The sequence below is a fragment of the Polyodon spathula genome, chromosome 5 (assembly GCF_017654505.1).
Source record: "Polyodon spathula isolate WHYD16114869_AA chromosome 5, ASM1765450v1, whole genome shotgun sequence".
Taxonomy (NCBI): domain Eukaryota; kingdom Metazoa; phylum Chordata; class Actinopteri; order Acipenseriformes; family Polyodontidae; genus Polyodon; species Polyodon spathula.
Window position 1 is genome coordinate 30,235,412 of NC_054538.1, and position 15,600 is coordinate 30,251,011.

The window sequence follows — 15,600 nt, forward strand, 5'->3', positions numbered from 1 at the left end:
ACAAAAAAGTTTTGGTAAAAGTAAAATTCAAAACGTGTTATTTTTGCACTAAATGCCCCATTTGACTTAAGAAAAACATCTTTACTTACATTTATCACTAACTAACTTTCAATTATCATTTTCATAATTTAAAGAATTAATCGCTTTTAAATCTTCTCAAAGCATTGTATGAAAGTAAACTGAAGGTCTATAACAAAAATGGTATGTGTGCTTCCACATCAAAACACCTGGTTTACATATAACCCCAAAGATTCAGATTTATCGCAAACCATTATATATAGTCTTGTATTAACCATTGTGTGTGTATGTATATATATATATATATATCTGATGCACAATGAAAACGCAACAGTCTTAAGTTTTACAGTAATAGCTAATTGTGAGAGCAGTGACCAGCTCATTGTGAAACAGTGAGCAGACAGATTTGTTGACTGTTTGAGTACTATTGTTCCTTGGGATAACAAAATACTGAGCTCAAGTCATGTGATTTCATAAATGTGCTCCTCAGTGTTATTTGAGTTGAATTGAAATTGCCTAAATGAGTTGATTAAAATCTGTATAAATAGATATTTGAAAAGATTTTAATTAATGCAAGAACTGCAAAAGATCATTCCCCACTTGAGTAATGAAGATCGCCTGGTTGCTATAGGAAGGTGGCCTGTCCCAGAGAATGAGATGTTCTGCTTCAACAATCAGCAAACTAGTCCAGAAAAACCGTGAAACCGGCTCTGTGAGGGACAGGCCACGTCCTGGAAGGCAGAGGGTCACCACAAAGCCCAGGACCGTCACATCCGACTGATCCATCTGCGTAATCGTTTTCAGACTGCAGTGGCTACAGCATGATAAATTCCAGGAAGAAATAACCTGCACATCAGAATGACTGTAGCTCGCTGCCTGCATGAAAATGATTTGCATGCTCGGAGGCTGTTCAGGGGTAACATGTTGACAGCTGAGAGACGAAATTGCTGTCTTCTGTTGGCCAGAGAACAACTGAGGTGGAGGCAGAGAGAGTGGTGGAGTGTTTTATTATCTAATGCATGCTGTTTTGCCCTTGACAGACCTGATGGAAGCAACAACGTGTGTGGAGACGTCATGGTGAGCCTTATGCTGACTGCTGCATTGTTCAAGCCAACCAGCTCCACAGAGGCTTCTCAGGTCTATGCGTCATCACTGCCAGGATTGTGTTAATGCTCAGGGAGGTCATACCGATACTAACTTTGTAATGTTTTCATTCTGAAAGTGTCCTGTTTCGATTCTGTGACCTGTATTTTTGTTCACATTTTCTGTGATTTTGTTTGATATCTATGTTTAAAATATTTGATTAAATCCATTAGACCTGAGGGTTGCGTTTCTTTTGTGCGTCGGTATATATAATTTAATTCTCATAATCATGCTGAAAACACATAGACCAATTTTTTTATTTTTAGACTTCACAAATGAGCAAAGACATGTCAACAACTCCGCCCGTTACTGGTCTTGTCTGTATTTCCACTTATTGGTAAAACTTTTTTTTACAAAATCCTTTATTTCTTTAAAAAGTGACGATTCAAACATGTCATACTACCAATATTTGTTAAACATTTTTCCCACTTAAGTTCCATATAACTTGTTTCTTCGCTGCATCTGCAGATCTTACATAGAATGTCAGCATTTACAGGCGCAATGAACAGACTGAGCAGAAAAAGCTAAAACTGTGCATAGTTTCATATTGCTCTTTTTTGTTTTAATTAAGGCTTTATTTCCCACAGATATCAAGTAAAAGCTTAAAGGGACATCGTGTTTACTTGCTTAAAACAAAAAAAAGGAGGTTAGTTATTAAGTCTATTACACTATACATATAGGAAATACAAGAAACTCAGCGTGAAGAACAACAAAGTCACAAAGCAGGCTCTAAAACTATGTACAGTAAAAAATGTTGGGGTATTTTTTTTCACTCTGTACTGTACAGACAAAGCATGCAGTTTCTTTTCAATGTGTGTTTCAGATTTGACTGTAGAGACGATTAAGGAAGGGGGTATAAGGCAGGTGAAGGTACTAGTGATATCAGATATTCCCATTCTTAAAATGAAAGTGGCCAACTAGACTATCAAAGTAATTCCTTTTATGGTTTCTCCCTTCAATTGTAGTGTTACAGTGGAGTTTTTCCACTAGGAATTGCTTAAGTCTTGTCCCCAGAATTACAGGAAAAAAGGGCAAAACATCTTTCAGCTCCATGTTTTAATGACACCAGAGGGAGGCACTGGTAATACTGCATATGGTAGAGGCATCTTATAAACGTGTTTTTGCTTTTTATTTTATTTTATAAAGCCAGGCGATTTGCCAGTTATGAACAGGTTCTCTTCAACCCCACCCCCACCCCCCACTGCTATCGACCCAAAGTTGAGGTATTATCAGCTCTAAGGGCTTTAAGCACACAACCTGTAAACACTATTCAGGCAAGCCTTCAGTGGACAACATCTGCTGCTTTACCACAAGAATCTGAATGAAAAGCTTCAGAAAACCCTGTCAGTAACCTATTACCAACAGGTTAAAAAAGAATGCCCTCCTACTCCTCTAGATGTCTTTTCTACAAAAGAAAAAGAAAAAAATGTTGAAAGAAAATTGTTGGCTCAGAAATGCTTAGGAAACTCGCATTGTTCACAGCGGTTGAGGGCTGGATGATTCAGGAAGGTACAGGCAGTACAATTCCACTGAGCCCCTTCATCCTCTTCTGTGTCTGGTACAGTCTTTGGTGTTTTTACAAGAGATCTCTGCTCTGCTGGAGGAAGAAACAAAAAGGTCACAAACACACATATAAATACATGTTAGTAACATTCTGCTGAAGGCAAGGAAAATCCAGGAAATTACTGTCTGCCAAATACTGGTTAAGAAATGTGCCTTTGCAATTCACATGCACGCAAACATTAATACGACTAATAACTGATGGTTATCTGAGATATACTTGGTAAGAGGGATGTTATGGTGTGTTGCGCTGATGGTAAATACACAAGGCTTAAAAAAAAACAAAAAACAAAAAAACACATCACTGTCTCCACCTACTGTGGTTAACATATGTGGCAGTAAACTGAGGTATTTCAACACCATAGACAGGCCAAGAGAAACAAGAACAACATGTTGTAAAGACAACATTCTCAGCCCTCAGGGTCTTCTAATCTACAGCTGCAAAGGCTTTCAAGTTCTACAAAAAAACTGGTATGGCAACACCAGTAATAAACATTAGTTAAAACTTTTGTTTTTTTTGCTAAATGAAAACTCTTTACTATAATATTCAAAACGATGACAAGCCATATAAAGTGGGTATTATGGGTTTTCAGATAGACAGCTACAGGCTAGCCAAAGCCATTTTATAAATGGCATGTCATGTCTTACTGTCAGCACAATTACCACAATGTGTTTCCTTTGAGAAAATACAGAGAGGAAATAAGGAATTGTTCAAACTAGTATGCAACAGGTAAAACAGGTTTCTTTACCTACAGCCAACTATCATCAGAAAAAAAGAAATAAAATATGACTGGTTTGTAATGCAGCAATTGAAAATAAATGCATTATGTAATGTAAATCTGCTAAGTAAAATAAATAAATAAAATCTAAATACAAAAACTTGAATTTATATTCAGATAAACAATTCACTTAGTTTGAGTGACCAAAAAGCTATATCACCTCATCTTACAGCTTTTTTGTACATTAATGCACATCTGTTATCATTTAGGAGCTAAAATAAATCTGTTTTGTATTTAATAAACCTAGAGAGGCAGGTAAGAAACTAGTTCCAAATTGCCACACACACAACTGAGAACAACAATGAAATTTGTCCTTTCCTAAAGCAAAATTAAATTTGGCAACTAACTAATTTTAGCATCATAGTGTGTTTGCTGTATTTTCAGTAACCACTTACTATAAGAGTGGCCTGGGTAGTGAAATAAAAAGGAGGCCAATGAGACCAAGCAACAACATATACTATATTGCAGGGGTGTTTTAGTCATGGAGAGTCTTGCAGATCTGTGTAGTTCTGTGCAGCTGACCGTTTCACAGGGCCAGCTGTATGATGTCACACGCACCTCCAGCAAGCTGGCTACATAGATCTTGCAGTAGATCCTGAAGCTTTTATGAGTAGCTTCAAGAGAGTTGGGCTGCAGCTAGAAACTAAAGAGATGATGCAAAGACTAAGATTTACCTGGTGATCTCAATAAAAGTAACCTGCATCCCAAATAACGGATGTGAACACCACTTGAGTTCGCTATTTCTTACCTTTGCATTACATTAGTAATACACATGTGCAGACTATTGATATAAATGTGGGCATGTGTTTAACTTAATTGGTTTTGTATAGAATAAAACAATGTTTTTCAAAGGACAGACATTAAAAATATCAGTCCCTTAGGTATTCTACGAAAGTGTTAAAAAAAAAAGTTAACTATCTAATGTTTAAAACCTACTAAATAATTGAAGAGGTATATGTTGCATAAACTCCTATACAGTTGCTGAAGTCATGATGCTAATGCCAATAACAGTTAATAGGATTCTAAAGGCTTGGTTACCCCTCCTTAAAATCTATTCAGATCCTTTGACAAGAGGTGTTGTCATTTTATTGTGTCTCCTAATGTGGAAATGACAAAATGAAACCACCAGGTAGATGTACCAAAACTGCTTCCAAAACTCAAGAAAGTTACCCTTTGTAAACAACTCAGCAACAGATACAGTACCTTTGGGCTTTGGTGGAACAGGACCTAGAAATCCAATGTTGTCATAGAAATTATAAATAGCGCTGGGATTAAAGTGTGGTCCTGTAACGAAATAAAACACAATAGTGATTGTACTGAACAGACACATTATATGAAGAAAACACAGGGATGCTGAATAAACGCAACCTCTCAGGCTTTTTAGGATATATTTTCTCCTATTTATGGTCAACCCATTGTTAACTATAAATAGGATTTATTTAGTTCTGGAATTGATCCAATAACTCAAAATGAAGAACTACGGATTTACACCCTACAGTAAATTTTGATTTGTTGGATGAGGTTAGACTGGGAAAACAGTACATTTTTCATTATTGAGATGCTGAGCAACTTTTCTGTTATGTGAGATTAGAGTACCTGGCAAATACATAAATGCAGAACACTTTTCCATATTATTCTAAATTTACATGTTCAAATAAAAAACCTCTCTCTCTCTCTCTATCTCTCTCTCTCTCTCTCTCTCTCTCTCTCTATATATATATCTCTCTCTCTCTCTCTCTCTCTCTCTCTCTTATTTTATTTATTTATTTATTGTATTTTAATGAAGTAAATACATTAAAAGTCCCAGAAAACTTTTCTGGAACCATGACATGAAAATAGCACCAAGCCTTTTAATTATGTAAGGGATATCACATTAACACACGGCTGTAGTTGGGTTGTAGTCAAAATGCAACACAAAACACAAGCCCTTGAGTGTAAAATAAAATAAATAAAAACACAATTGTATTATATATCCTTCTGCTTTGGAGAAAAAATAGTCCCTCAAATAAAGTTCTTGTATTTGTTGTAGTCATTAAAAACTGGAGGTTTAACATTTCCATTTAATTTATTCCAGTGGTAAGCAAAGCATTATTGAAGTCAGGTGATTTACTCACATTGGTTTTAGAGTAGGTCCTATACCAGATAGCTTCATCATTTATGTGGCATAAGGTAATTTGGCAAGGGTGAATGAAAACTGCCAGTATCAGGGGGTATTTTAGTGATTTATTTTTTTAAACTCAGAACAGCAAAGGGGATTATCGGGCATGGCATTCATACATCCACGGTGGATTGCTTTATTTATTTCATTAAAAGCTTTGTAATTTTTAGTTTCTTCATTGTAGCTTAAGGATATGAATTCTAGTCCATTTTCATCTGTAGTGACAACACAGCTGTCGGGTTTAAACAGGCGGTGACCTTCTCCAACTATTCACCAGACCAGAGGGTGTGTTGCTGGAAAGAGCAGTTTCATAGCTTTCCCCGGTCAGTGGTAGTAATGTATGAATGGTGAACTGTGGTGTCTTTGCCTCCTTTACTGGATCTTGCACTGGATTAGCATTTTTAAATGCTTGGTCACTAAAAGCTAACATTGCGGTTTATGTCAGCGCTGTTTACGCAGTGATTGAGACCAGCACGGTGCCAACAAAGCTAGAAGTTGAGTTGAGAACCAGCAACCTCCAGGCTATAGGGAGCATCCTGCTTTTACCAGATGCACCACTCGGAAGCCCCTGAAGTTCAGTACTCTTGACCAGCAGAATTAAGCATAGAATTCTCGTAAATGACCGTTTACATTTTCAAGAGAAACTCTTCCATTTTTTTTTGTTTCATCCAATCAATAAAAAATTGACTTCATGTCACTTGATTTCTATTTAGTTATTTATTTTTTAAAACACAGGTTTTTTATTCATGTAATTTTAGTCCTATAAAGCCCCCAAAAAGATCAAATATGACAAAAGGAATGTCACTAATTTTAAAAACCTTTAAAAAGACCTCTCACACCAATGTGTACATTTATTGAAAGGTTAGTATGTTGTGTATTAACAATTTATTAATTGAACTGTGCCAAGGCAAAAATAAGATCTACTATGAATTGTGCTATATATCTGCACGGTTAAAAGTCCAACAGCCAATCAGCGTTCAGCATCCGAACATTCCATTTATAAAATACATTGTATAAGGAATAATTTGACCACAATTTGACTGTAATGTGCTTTTCCAGTGTTTTCTTTTTGAATATTTAAACATTTACAGTAATATTTGGCCCTTGTTTAGAAAATGTGTTACAGTAGTTAAGCGCTATTGCAAAAGTTTCATTTAATTGAAGTCTATTATATAAAAGTATACTTTACATTCCAATTGACCTGAAGTACCATTCAATATATGTCTTTATGTATTCCCTAAAGTCATTTGACTAGTATATGACAAAAACCTGTCTGAAGTTCTGCCAGAGTGATCATAAACCCCTTGCTACCAACCAGCAGCAGGATGCAATTCAGGAAATAACTGCTGGTTTATATTACAATAGCAGCACCGACAAGGAAAATGTACTTCTTTCCGCTTCTAGGGGAATGCAACTTCCGCCAGCTTGCAGGGTTTTCAAAATAAGCTGGCAACCGGCACAATCCACTGTCTAATACTATATTTGCGCAGGCTACTTTGTATTAAAAAAATGTTACGGTTATTTTCCGGTATTATCATACAGTCAATTTTTTGTTATATTATCGTACTCTATGGGGATACATGATAGCTATACATATGCACCAAAAAAACAAAACAAAAAACCTACTCCTTCTTTGTGATATCATAAAAATCTGTCCCCAGGTGCTTGTCAGAGACAATGGGGATTCATGTATAGAGGCTATACAACTTTAAGAAGAAAGTCAAGATGGGATATCAGCTGAGCCCTTGTCAGATGCAGAGGTGCTGCATTGAGGTTTTTCATGTGACAATTGCAGCACGGCACAGCTATACTGGTGGTTAAAAAGCATTGGTGGGCAAAGACAACTTTAGGCAGATGAACCCGCTTTATATCATGATTGCTGTGCAGGTATAGTTCGTGAGAGTCGTGATATAAACAGGGTTTCATATTTGCTTATTATGAGTGTGAGAAAAAAATAAAGAAATAACATTTAAAGAGCAGTGTTTTAATACATTTAGTCGCGCTTTACATTTAAACAAATGCATATGGTTTACTATAAGACAAACACGTTTTGGAACAAAAAGTTTGTGTCATTATCTAAAAAAAAGGCATGGATTGCCGACTGATGAGAGCTCTCAATTAGGCATGCACTTATTGTTTTTTTATGAATAAGTATGTTAAAAAAGAAACATTTGGTGACCAGAAACTGAAATGTATCCTGTTAAGACCGCCCACACATGTTCAATTCAACATCTAACGTTTTAGTTAATTAAAAAACGTTAATTTTTTTTTCAATTTAGCAAGTTAACCCATTTTATAAGCGCAATAAGGCACTTCAGGGTATGTGACATAGTCTAATACAGAGGTCTCCAACCCTGGTCCTGGAGAGCCCCTATCCAGCAGGTTTTATAGGTGTCTTTACATAAATGGCTAAAGATCTGGAACATCTGTTAATCTTGACTAATTATGCCAATAATTGGTTAAATTAAATAACAGAGATTGATTGAAACGAAAACCAGAAGCTCTCCAGGACCAGGGTTGGAGTCTGTCTCTCTCTGTCTCTCTCTCTGTCTCTCTCTTTCGCTCTCTCTCTCTGCATTTTTTTTAAACTATACAAAAAAACATCACCATACCTTTTGTTTGAAGGAGATCAATTTCTTTGGTTAGGCAGTCAATGTCTATCTGCAGTTTTCTGTTTCTGCATCTTAACTGTTGCATTTCCTCAAGCTTTAAAGAAAAAGAGAAAAAAATTTAGATAATGTGTACATTTTGTAGGCCACACAAAGCACATAGCTGACTGTGACTAAGCATTAGCAACTGGACTAATCTGTTTTAGCAGTATTTAACTTACATCCTTCCACTACAGGTGTGAATACAACATCAGAGTAATCAGGAGAACACTATGACCTACAGTACATTCACTGTATGTGCGTGTAACAATGTAAGTGTGAGAGACAGACAGACAGACACATTATATATATATATATATATATATATATATATATATATATATATATATATATATATATATATATATATATATATATATATATATATATATATATTATATATATATAGCCATGCTCCACAATATATCCAACAGATTCACATTCTCTTAACTCATGCTAAACAATGTCTTAATAGCTTATTTCAGGAGGTATTCTTATTCTATTTTGACATATAAGTTTACTGGTTCAGAATTATTTTATTTTACCGAGTACAGACAATTTAGGTTTCTCTTTGTATTAGTGCCAAATGATCATTTTAAGATATCTTGAAATATTTAGAGAGATTTAAATCTTTTGAAGATATTTTTCAAAAAATTAAATAGACATCTCAAATTGATTTACAGATATCATTAAATGTTTTGCTAGTATGGTATGCCCAACTGTCATTTACAGGTATCTTAAAATAACTTCCTGTTCACTTCAAGATATCTCAAAATAATTTAGAGATCTCTTGAAATGAAAAGGAAGTTATTTAGATATATCTCTAAATGATATAGGGGATAGGGATGGGACGAACACTGCGGTTCTGAATAATTTTCCTTTAAGGTCTCACTGAATAGACATTTCAGTTGAAAGCAGGTTAAACTTTTAAAATCACACAATTAGGTTGTGCTTTGTGTATAATCTTCAAAGTGCTTTCAATTAAAAACAAACTGTCCTGCATCGGGTCGGGTACCTGCGGGATACCAGCAAAAGCAGGTTGGGTTTGGGTCGGAATGTGAACTTTTTCGTGGTTTGCGGTTCGGGTCAAAAAATAATTCTGGTCTGAATTTGAATCACCAAAAATGTTTTCTGTCCTTTCACTGTACTCATCTGTAACCCTTCCCCAAATAATGAATTAAAAAGATAAATGTACCAGTATTTAGTGCACTAAAGCAGAAGGCAATTAGGGAGGAGTCAGCTGACTAAGCAGCGTTGTTCTCGCTTGTTTGATACGTCGCAAAATCTTTTTTATCACGTCTGCTTGGTGATATTAAAAATGTCTGTGGACAAGGTGAAAAAAAAAAGATCTCAGGGTTTATATCATGTAGTGGATAATAGTTTGAGGTGTAAATCAGAAGTGCAGAATTATTTTGGAATCATAGCAAAGGAAAATAATAAACATGTGACTGGATTAGTTGCTTGTAAAACCTGTCATTATGTTTTTCTAAACGACAGCCACAAAACTGGTATATCTCTGTGAAAGCACAGGTGTAGCTCCCTTTCAACTGGCGGCACGAAAGGAAGAGACAGGTATTTTATAGTAAAGTGAGTAGAAGATAGTTAATATGTTACAATGTTAAAATATACCCAGACCACTACAGAAAGCTACCACGCTGTATATCCTTATGTATGAACTCAATCTGTGGAGAATGGTAGAGAATGAACAGTACCTGTGTGTGAATGAGAGCGTGAGAGTCAGTTGATGCAGGCAGTAGGTAAAGGACAAACACTAGTGCATTTTTCGGTCGGGTTGCAGGTCTTATTAAAGTGGGTCGGGCCGCGGGTAACAAGATGGCGTTGCAGCTGGTTGCCGGTTCGGGTCAGGTAAAAAGACAGTGTTGCAGTGGGCTGCCGGTCCGGGTCGGAAGCGGGTCGTAAAAAAATCATATCCGTGCAGGACTCTAATCGCGTGGCCAATGCAGATCCACATTATAAACACAAGCATAACAGTAATGCGTAACATCTTCAGGTAGGGTTTTAAAAAAATCCCAATTCTTTCATCTATTGATGTTGAGGTTTAAAAGTTTGAAATTGAGATGAGACAAAATATACATGATGATAACACCGTGTAACAATTTTTTTTTTTTTTTTTTTTGGTTCCTGGGTAGTAAGTGTTATTTCCTAATTGCTTATGCCTCAAAAGTATAGAAAATGGCTATTATTCCCCACAAACTTTGCTTTTGTGACCAGGACAGTGATATTTTGAAATCTACCTATTTTCCAGAACATTCCAGATAGATTCAGTGCTGAGTAAACTTGGAGTAACTTCTATAACTTTCTAGAACTTTCCAGTAATATAAATAGTAGTATACATACAGGGGCCTTAAGCCCACCAGTTCAGTTTAGTTCCAGCTGCCTAAGTGGATACATATCTACATTTTTCTGAGATGGCATCAAGAGGCTGCAATGGTGGCATTCCTGATGGGTCTCCAAGGCAGTTTTACCAAGTTTCCCAGCTATCTTTGCCTTTGGGAGAGCAGAGACACCAAGGCGCACTACCACAGGCGGGACTGGCTACAGCGGACCGAGTTCTCTGTGGGGAGGAACAACGTCAAGTGGGAGCCACTGGTGGATCACCGGAAGGTGCTGATGCCACCACTGCACATCAAATTGGGCCTTATGAAACAATTTGTCAGAGCTCTAGATAAGTACCTTCAAGGCTTCTTCCCTAAGCTATCTGAGGCAAAGGTCAAAGCCGTTGTCTTCGTTGGACCACAGATAAAGAAGATCCTGGAGTGCAATGAATTCCCCAAGAAGCTCACTAGTAAGGGGAAAGCGGCTTGGAACGGCTTTGTCGCAGTGGTTTGGGGCTTCCTGGGCAATCACAAGGCCGAAAACTATGTGGTGCTGGTTGAGACTCTGGTGAAGAACTACGGCACAATGGGCTGTAGGATGTCCTCAAAGACGATATCCTTGATGCTCATCTTGATAAATTCAAGGAGAACATGGGAGCGTACTCGGAGGAGCAAAGCGAGCGCTTCCACCAGGATATACTAGACTTTGAACGCCACTACCAAGGACAGTATAACGAGAACATGATGGGAGACTACATTTGAGGCCGATTCGTGAAAGTGATTTACAGTATAATCGTAAATCCCGAAAAACTACTCACTTCTAAATCTTTTGTAGTCATTTTTGTATTACTTTAGTATAAATACATGTTAATTTGGATTCATATGTTGTTTTTTTCTGACTATGTGAACGAAAAGACTGTTTTCTCATTGGAAGTAGGTACATTTCAAAATATCACTGTCCTGGTCACAAAAGCAAAGTTTGTGGGGAATAATAGCCATTTTCTATACTTTTGAGGCATAAGCAATTAGGAAATAACACTTACTACCCAGGAACAAAAATTGTGTTACATAGTGTAATTGGCCAGTTAAAAGCAGACAATTCCCTTTGAATCGAAAGCCCTCTACAGAACCTAATGACATAACTTAAGAGTGCCACCATGTTCAAATTAAATGTCGGTTCCGTGTTTTTTTTGTTTTGTTTTTTTTTTTTAACCCTTTGCGGTCCTATGTCGGACCAGGTTCGACATTACAATTTTCCCTTTCCTGTTCAACATCATTAAAAAGATGTAACGGACAGGTCTCTAGTGTTTCTTTTCTCCGGAAAAAGCAGAGAAAACCTTTCAATGGCCGAGCGAGACCGATAGGAGCCGAATGAAGCCCCCCCCCCCACAAAAAACAGGCGTATCTGATAGCCCCATGTACCACAGAGATAGCACGGACATAAACAAAGGCAATTGCTGCTTTTGCATCCAGCGCTCAAAGAATATCACAGACATTTGCAGAGCTTTTTGAGATGTTACAGTAATAAAATAAAGACTTGGATCACATTACTGAGGAGTTTGGTGATAAAATGAGTGATCAGGAGAGGATTTATCAGTATGCACGTCTATAAAGAGGTATGGGATACAGAGAACAAGGGGTGGGGCTTGGCTGGAGATACAGTACTGAGTGTCCTTTTGCGATTCTGTGCCTTTTAAACCTTTTTTACTCTGAAAAAATATATATTTAAATAGCATGTATAAAAATAAACGGAGCGTGTGAAAATAAATTGGACCTGACGCACCTGACAAGCGCTGAATAAATGGACCGCTAAGGGTTAAACCCTACATGAAGACATTATACACTATTGTTATGCTTATGTGTTTATAATGTGGATCTTGACTGGCCACGCGAAACTCACCTGTCCACAGATTAAAAGGCGACAATTTGTTTTTAATTGAAAGCACTTTGGACATTATACATACCGCACAACCTAATTGTGTGATTTAAAAGTTCAACCGCCTTTCAATTGAAATGTGTCGGTTCAGTGAGACCTTAAAGGAAAATTATTCGTCCCATCCCAAATAGGAGATGATTTAGAGATAGCTGAAAATTATTTAAAAGATATCTAAAAAATTTTGAGATATATGAACATGATTTAGAGATATCTATAAATTAGTTTGAGATATCTCTAAATGATCATTTGGCTTGCCATAGTGCTGGCCCTGGCAGGCACAAAGTGAATAAACTAAATTAAACTGTAGTTTGCTTTTCTTGAGCTTTCTGTTTAGTGTCGAACATTTGTTGTATCCAAACATAATAATAATTTTATAAAAATTGTTATTTTTATATAGCACATTTCATAGTGGACCACCATCGCAAAGCCCTTTACAAGATACGAGACTAGGGTGTGTGAACTAAGCATCAGCTGCAGAGTCACTTACAACAACGTCTCACCCCAAAGACCAAGCACAAGGAGGTTAAGTGACTTGTTCAGGGTCACACAGTGAGTCAGTGGCTGAGCTGGGATTTTAACAGAGGACCTCCTGGTTATAAGCCAGTTTCTTTAACCACTGGACCACACAGCCTCCTATAACTTGTCTAAAGAGGAACCAACTTACTGAAGGGATCTGGGAGACAGAGTTGGACCTTTGTAGACGTCTTTGAGTAAGGTCATTCTCCATTTCATTGACCTCTGCTTTTAGTTTTTCCAGCTTTTTCTTCTTCATCTCAAGTTCATGCCAGAGCCGCCCCATCCTAGCCTTCTGGTGTATCATTAAAGCTGCAAGGGAGTTTAGTGACACAAATATCATAACTTGCGTTCAAAACGTAGCAATGAAGTGCACCTGTTAAATATTTCACCATACAAATTGATTACTATATATATATATATATATATATATATATATATATATATATATATATATATATATATATACATACATACATATATACATATATAAATTGTCTGGGGACATTTTACCAAAGTAGACACTAAAACAGTAAAATTCACTCTTTGCGATTAAAGACTGAGCTACATGAATAGCACAGGGACATTCAGCACTCCAGATAAGCGGCATATTGGGCGTTTTACACAGTGAACAAAATATGAATTACATATGATACTTAAATTGAATGCATAAAGAATATGATAGCAATTTTGCTGCAAAGAATGTTATCAAGCTTCTTGTATTCCACTGGGTCCCGTCATCTCAATGGTCAATTGTGAATAAACTACATGCGGTAGCTAGAGAATGGATCACAGAAATGCAGGGACAGTTCACTGAAACTTGCCTGGGAATTGCCAGAAACACGTGACTAATAAGTCTGGTATTTCAAGCAACAAAAGAACATTTCCACTCAAACAACGTATCTTTATATTCTCATAGCGTTTCTTAATAAAAAATAAAAAAGGAACATTTTGGTTTATGTTGCGCCTCTGTTTAATCTGACATGATTCTGGTTTGATGTCAAATAACCAACAAAATAAGGTGGATACATACCTGGTGCATAAAAACCTTTATAAAAAGACTGGTACAAATATATATATGGCCCATAGTGTCTAAATTGGATAGTACATTACTCAATGACCCAAAACCTTATCTGAAGTGCTGGGGACAACAATAACCGCCTATGATACAAGCACCTACCTGCAGACAGACGTCCAGCCACAAGCCTCGGGCTCTACCGACTGAGAAAGAATATGCCTTGCACAAGCAGCAGTAAAATCGCAATGAACAATTATAGCTTGCTCCACCAAATGCACTCCACAAAGGAGCGAATAACAAACCTAATGGGTGAAAAGATCGCTAAAGATACACTGGACTATCAGCACTATTAAAGGGCAGGGTTAAATAATAATAATTAAAAAAAGCAGTAGCAGTGTATACCAAGACAAGGCAGCATATTTAACAATGATGTGTTACTTAATGTAAACATTTATTTATACTTTATAGCTTTCCACTGAAGAGATAATTTATTAACTCATTCTAATCTGTATGCTATTATGTTGCCATTTATGCATACTGTAATTGCATTACACTTCTTGTTAATAAAAATAGCTACTTATTGAAGCACTGCTTTGATTGTTATTTTTGTACGTATTAATTCCATTTTGGTATTATGTAAACATTATTTTTAGCCAGTGGCAAGTTGATGTAAAGTATAATTTACTAATCTTGAATTCAGTTGCATTTATTCAATTCAATACATAAATGTCCATCCCTAATATGCAAATGAAATTAAAAGTGGACTATTGTGGTGATACAAATCAGATAAGAAAAGTATTTAGACTTGGTTAATTCATCTTTAACCCTTTGCTGCCTAATCAGAATTCCCATATTTGGACATGCGCATGTTGTGTTTTATTGCTTGTTGTTTGATAACCTTAAATCAGAATTTAAAACCGAATATCAGGTCAGAAGCAGCTGTTTCCAATTATATAATCTGTTAACTAGTGGCATATAAAAAAATAAGTATGTAAGCCACGAAAAAAAAAAAATCAATATTACATATTGAATCGAAACGAGTATTGAATTACAAGGTCATGAAATAATTACCTTCAAAAACAGCCGGAGAGAGAAGTCTGCGTGCCTTTGTGCTGTGTTTACATGGCATATCTCAAACTTCCTATGTAACTCTGCTTCAAAGTCGACGCTGCCAATCACATTTCCTGTACACTACTTTCTTGAAGTGTATCATTAAAAATACACAGAGGGAAACATGGGTTTTTTTGTTTCTGGGCCGAGGTTTACTCAATAACAAGCTTCAGAAAGACTGGTTTGATTACCACACTGCTGTTCTTGTTGTGAGACATAACAGAACACAGGGTGTGTCATCGGTCAAAAATGCACGAAATTAAAACAGCCCGGCGGCAAAGGGTTAAGTGATAAAATGCGTAGACCACCAAAAAACACACTGCTCAAGATATCCTTCAGTATACACTCTACAATTATTGCATTTTAAAGTTTTAAGTTTTA

The 15,600-nt window shown here is 36.5% G+C and overlaps 1 protein-coding gene across 3 annotated transcripts in view; it reads right to left on the reverse strand.

Moving 5' to 3' along the window:
• Positions 1 to 886: 886 nt before the first annotated feature.
• The window catches only part of LOC121315825 (TGF-beta-activated kinase 1 and MAP3K7-binding protein 2-like), a 33,513-nt gene continuing 18,799 nt past the window's right edge, over positions 887 to 15,600 (reverse strand). For 2 of the 3 annotated variants that reach the window (XM_041250294.1, XM_041250295.1), the window contains exons 4-7: positions 13,243 to 13,403; positions 8,271 to 8,364; positions 4,704 to 4,784; positions 887 to 2,758 (exon numbers count right to left, since the gene is read on the reverse strand). In XM_041250294.1, the coding sequence (XP_041106228.1) occupies positions 2,610 to 2,758; positions 4,704 to 4,784; positions 8,271 to 8,364; positions 13,243 to 13,403 (485 nt within the window). In that variant the 3' untranslated portion in view covers positions 887 to 2,609. The remainder of the gene's footprint in view (positions 2,759 to 4,703; positions 4,785 to 8,270; positions 8,365 to 13,242; positions 13,404 to 15,600) is intronic. The other variant, XM_041250296.1, reaches the window with a different exon arrangement.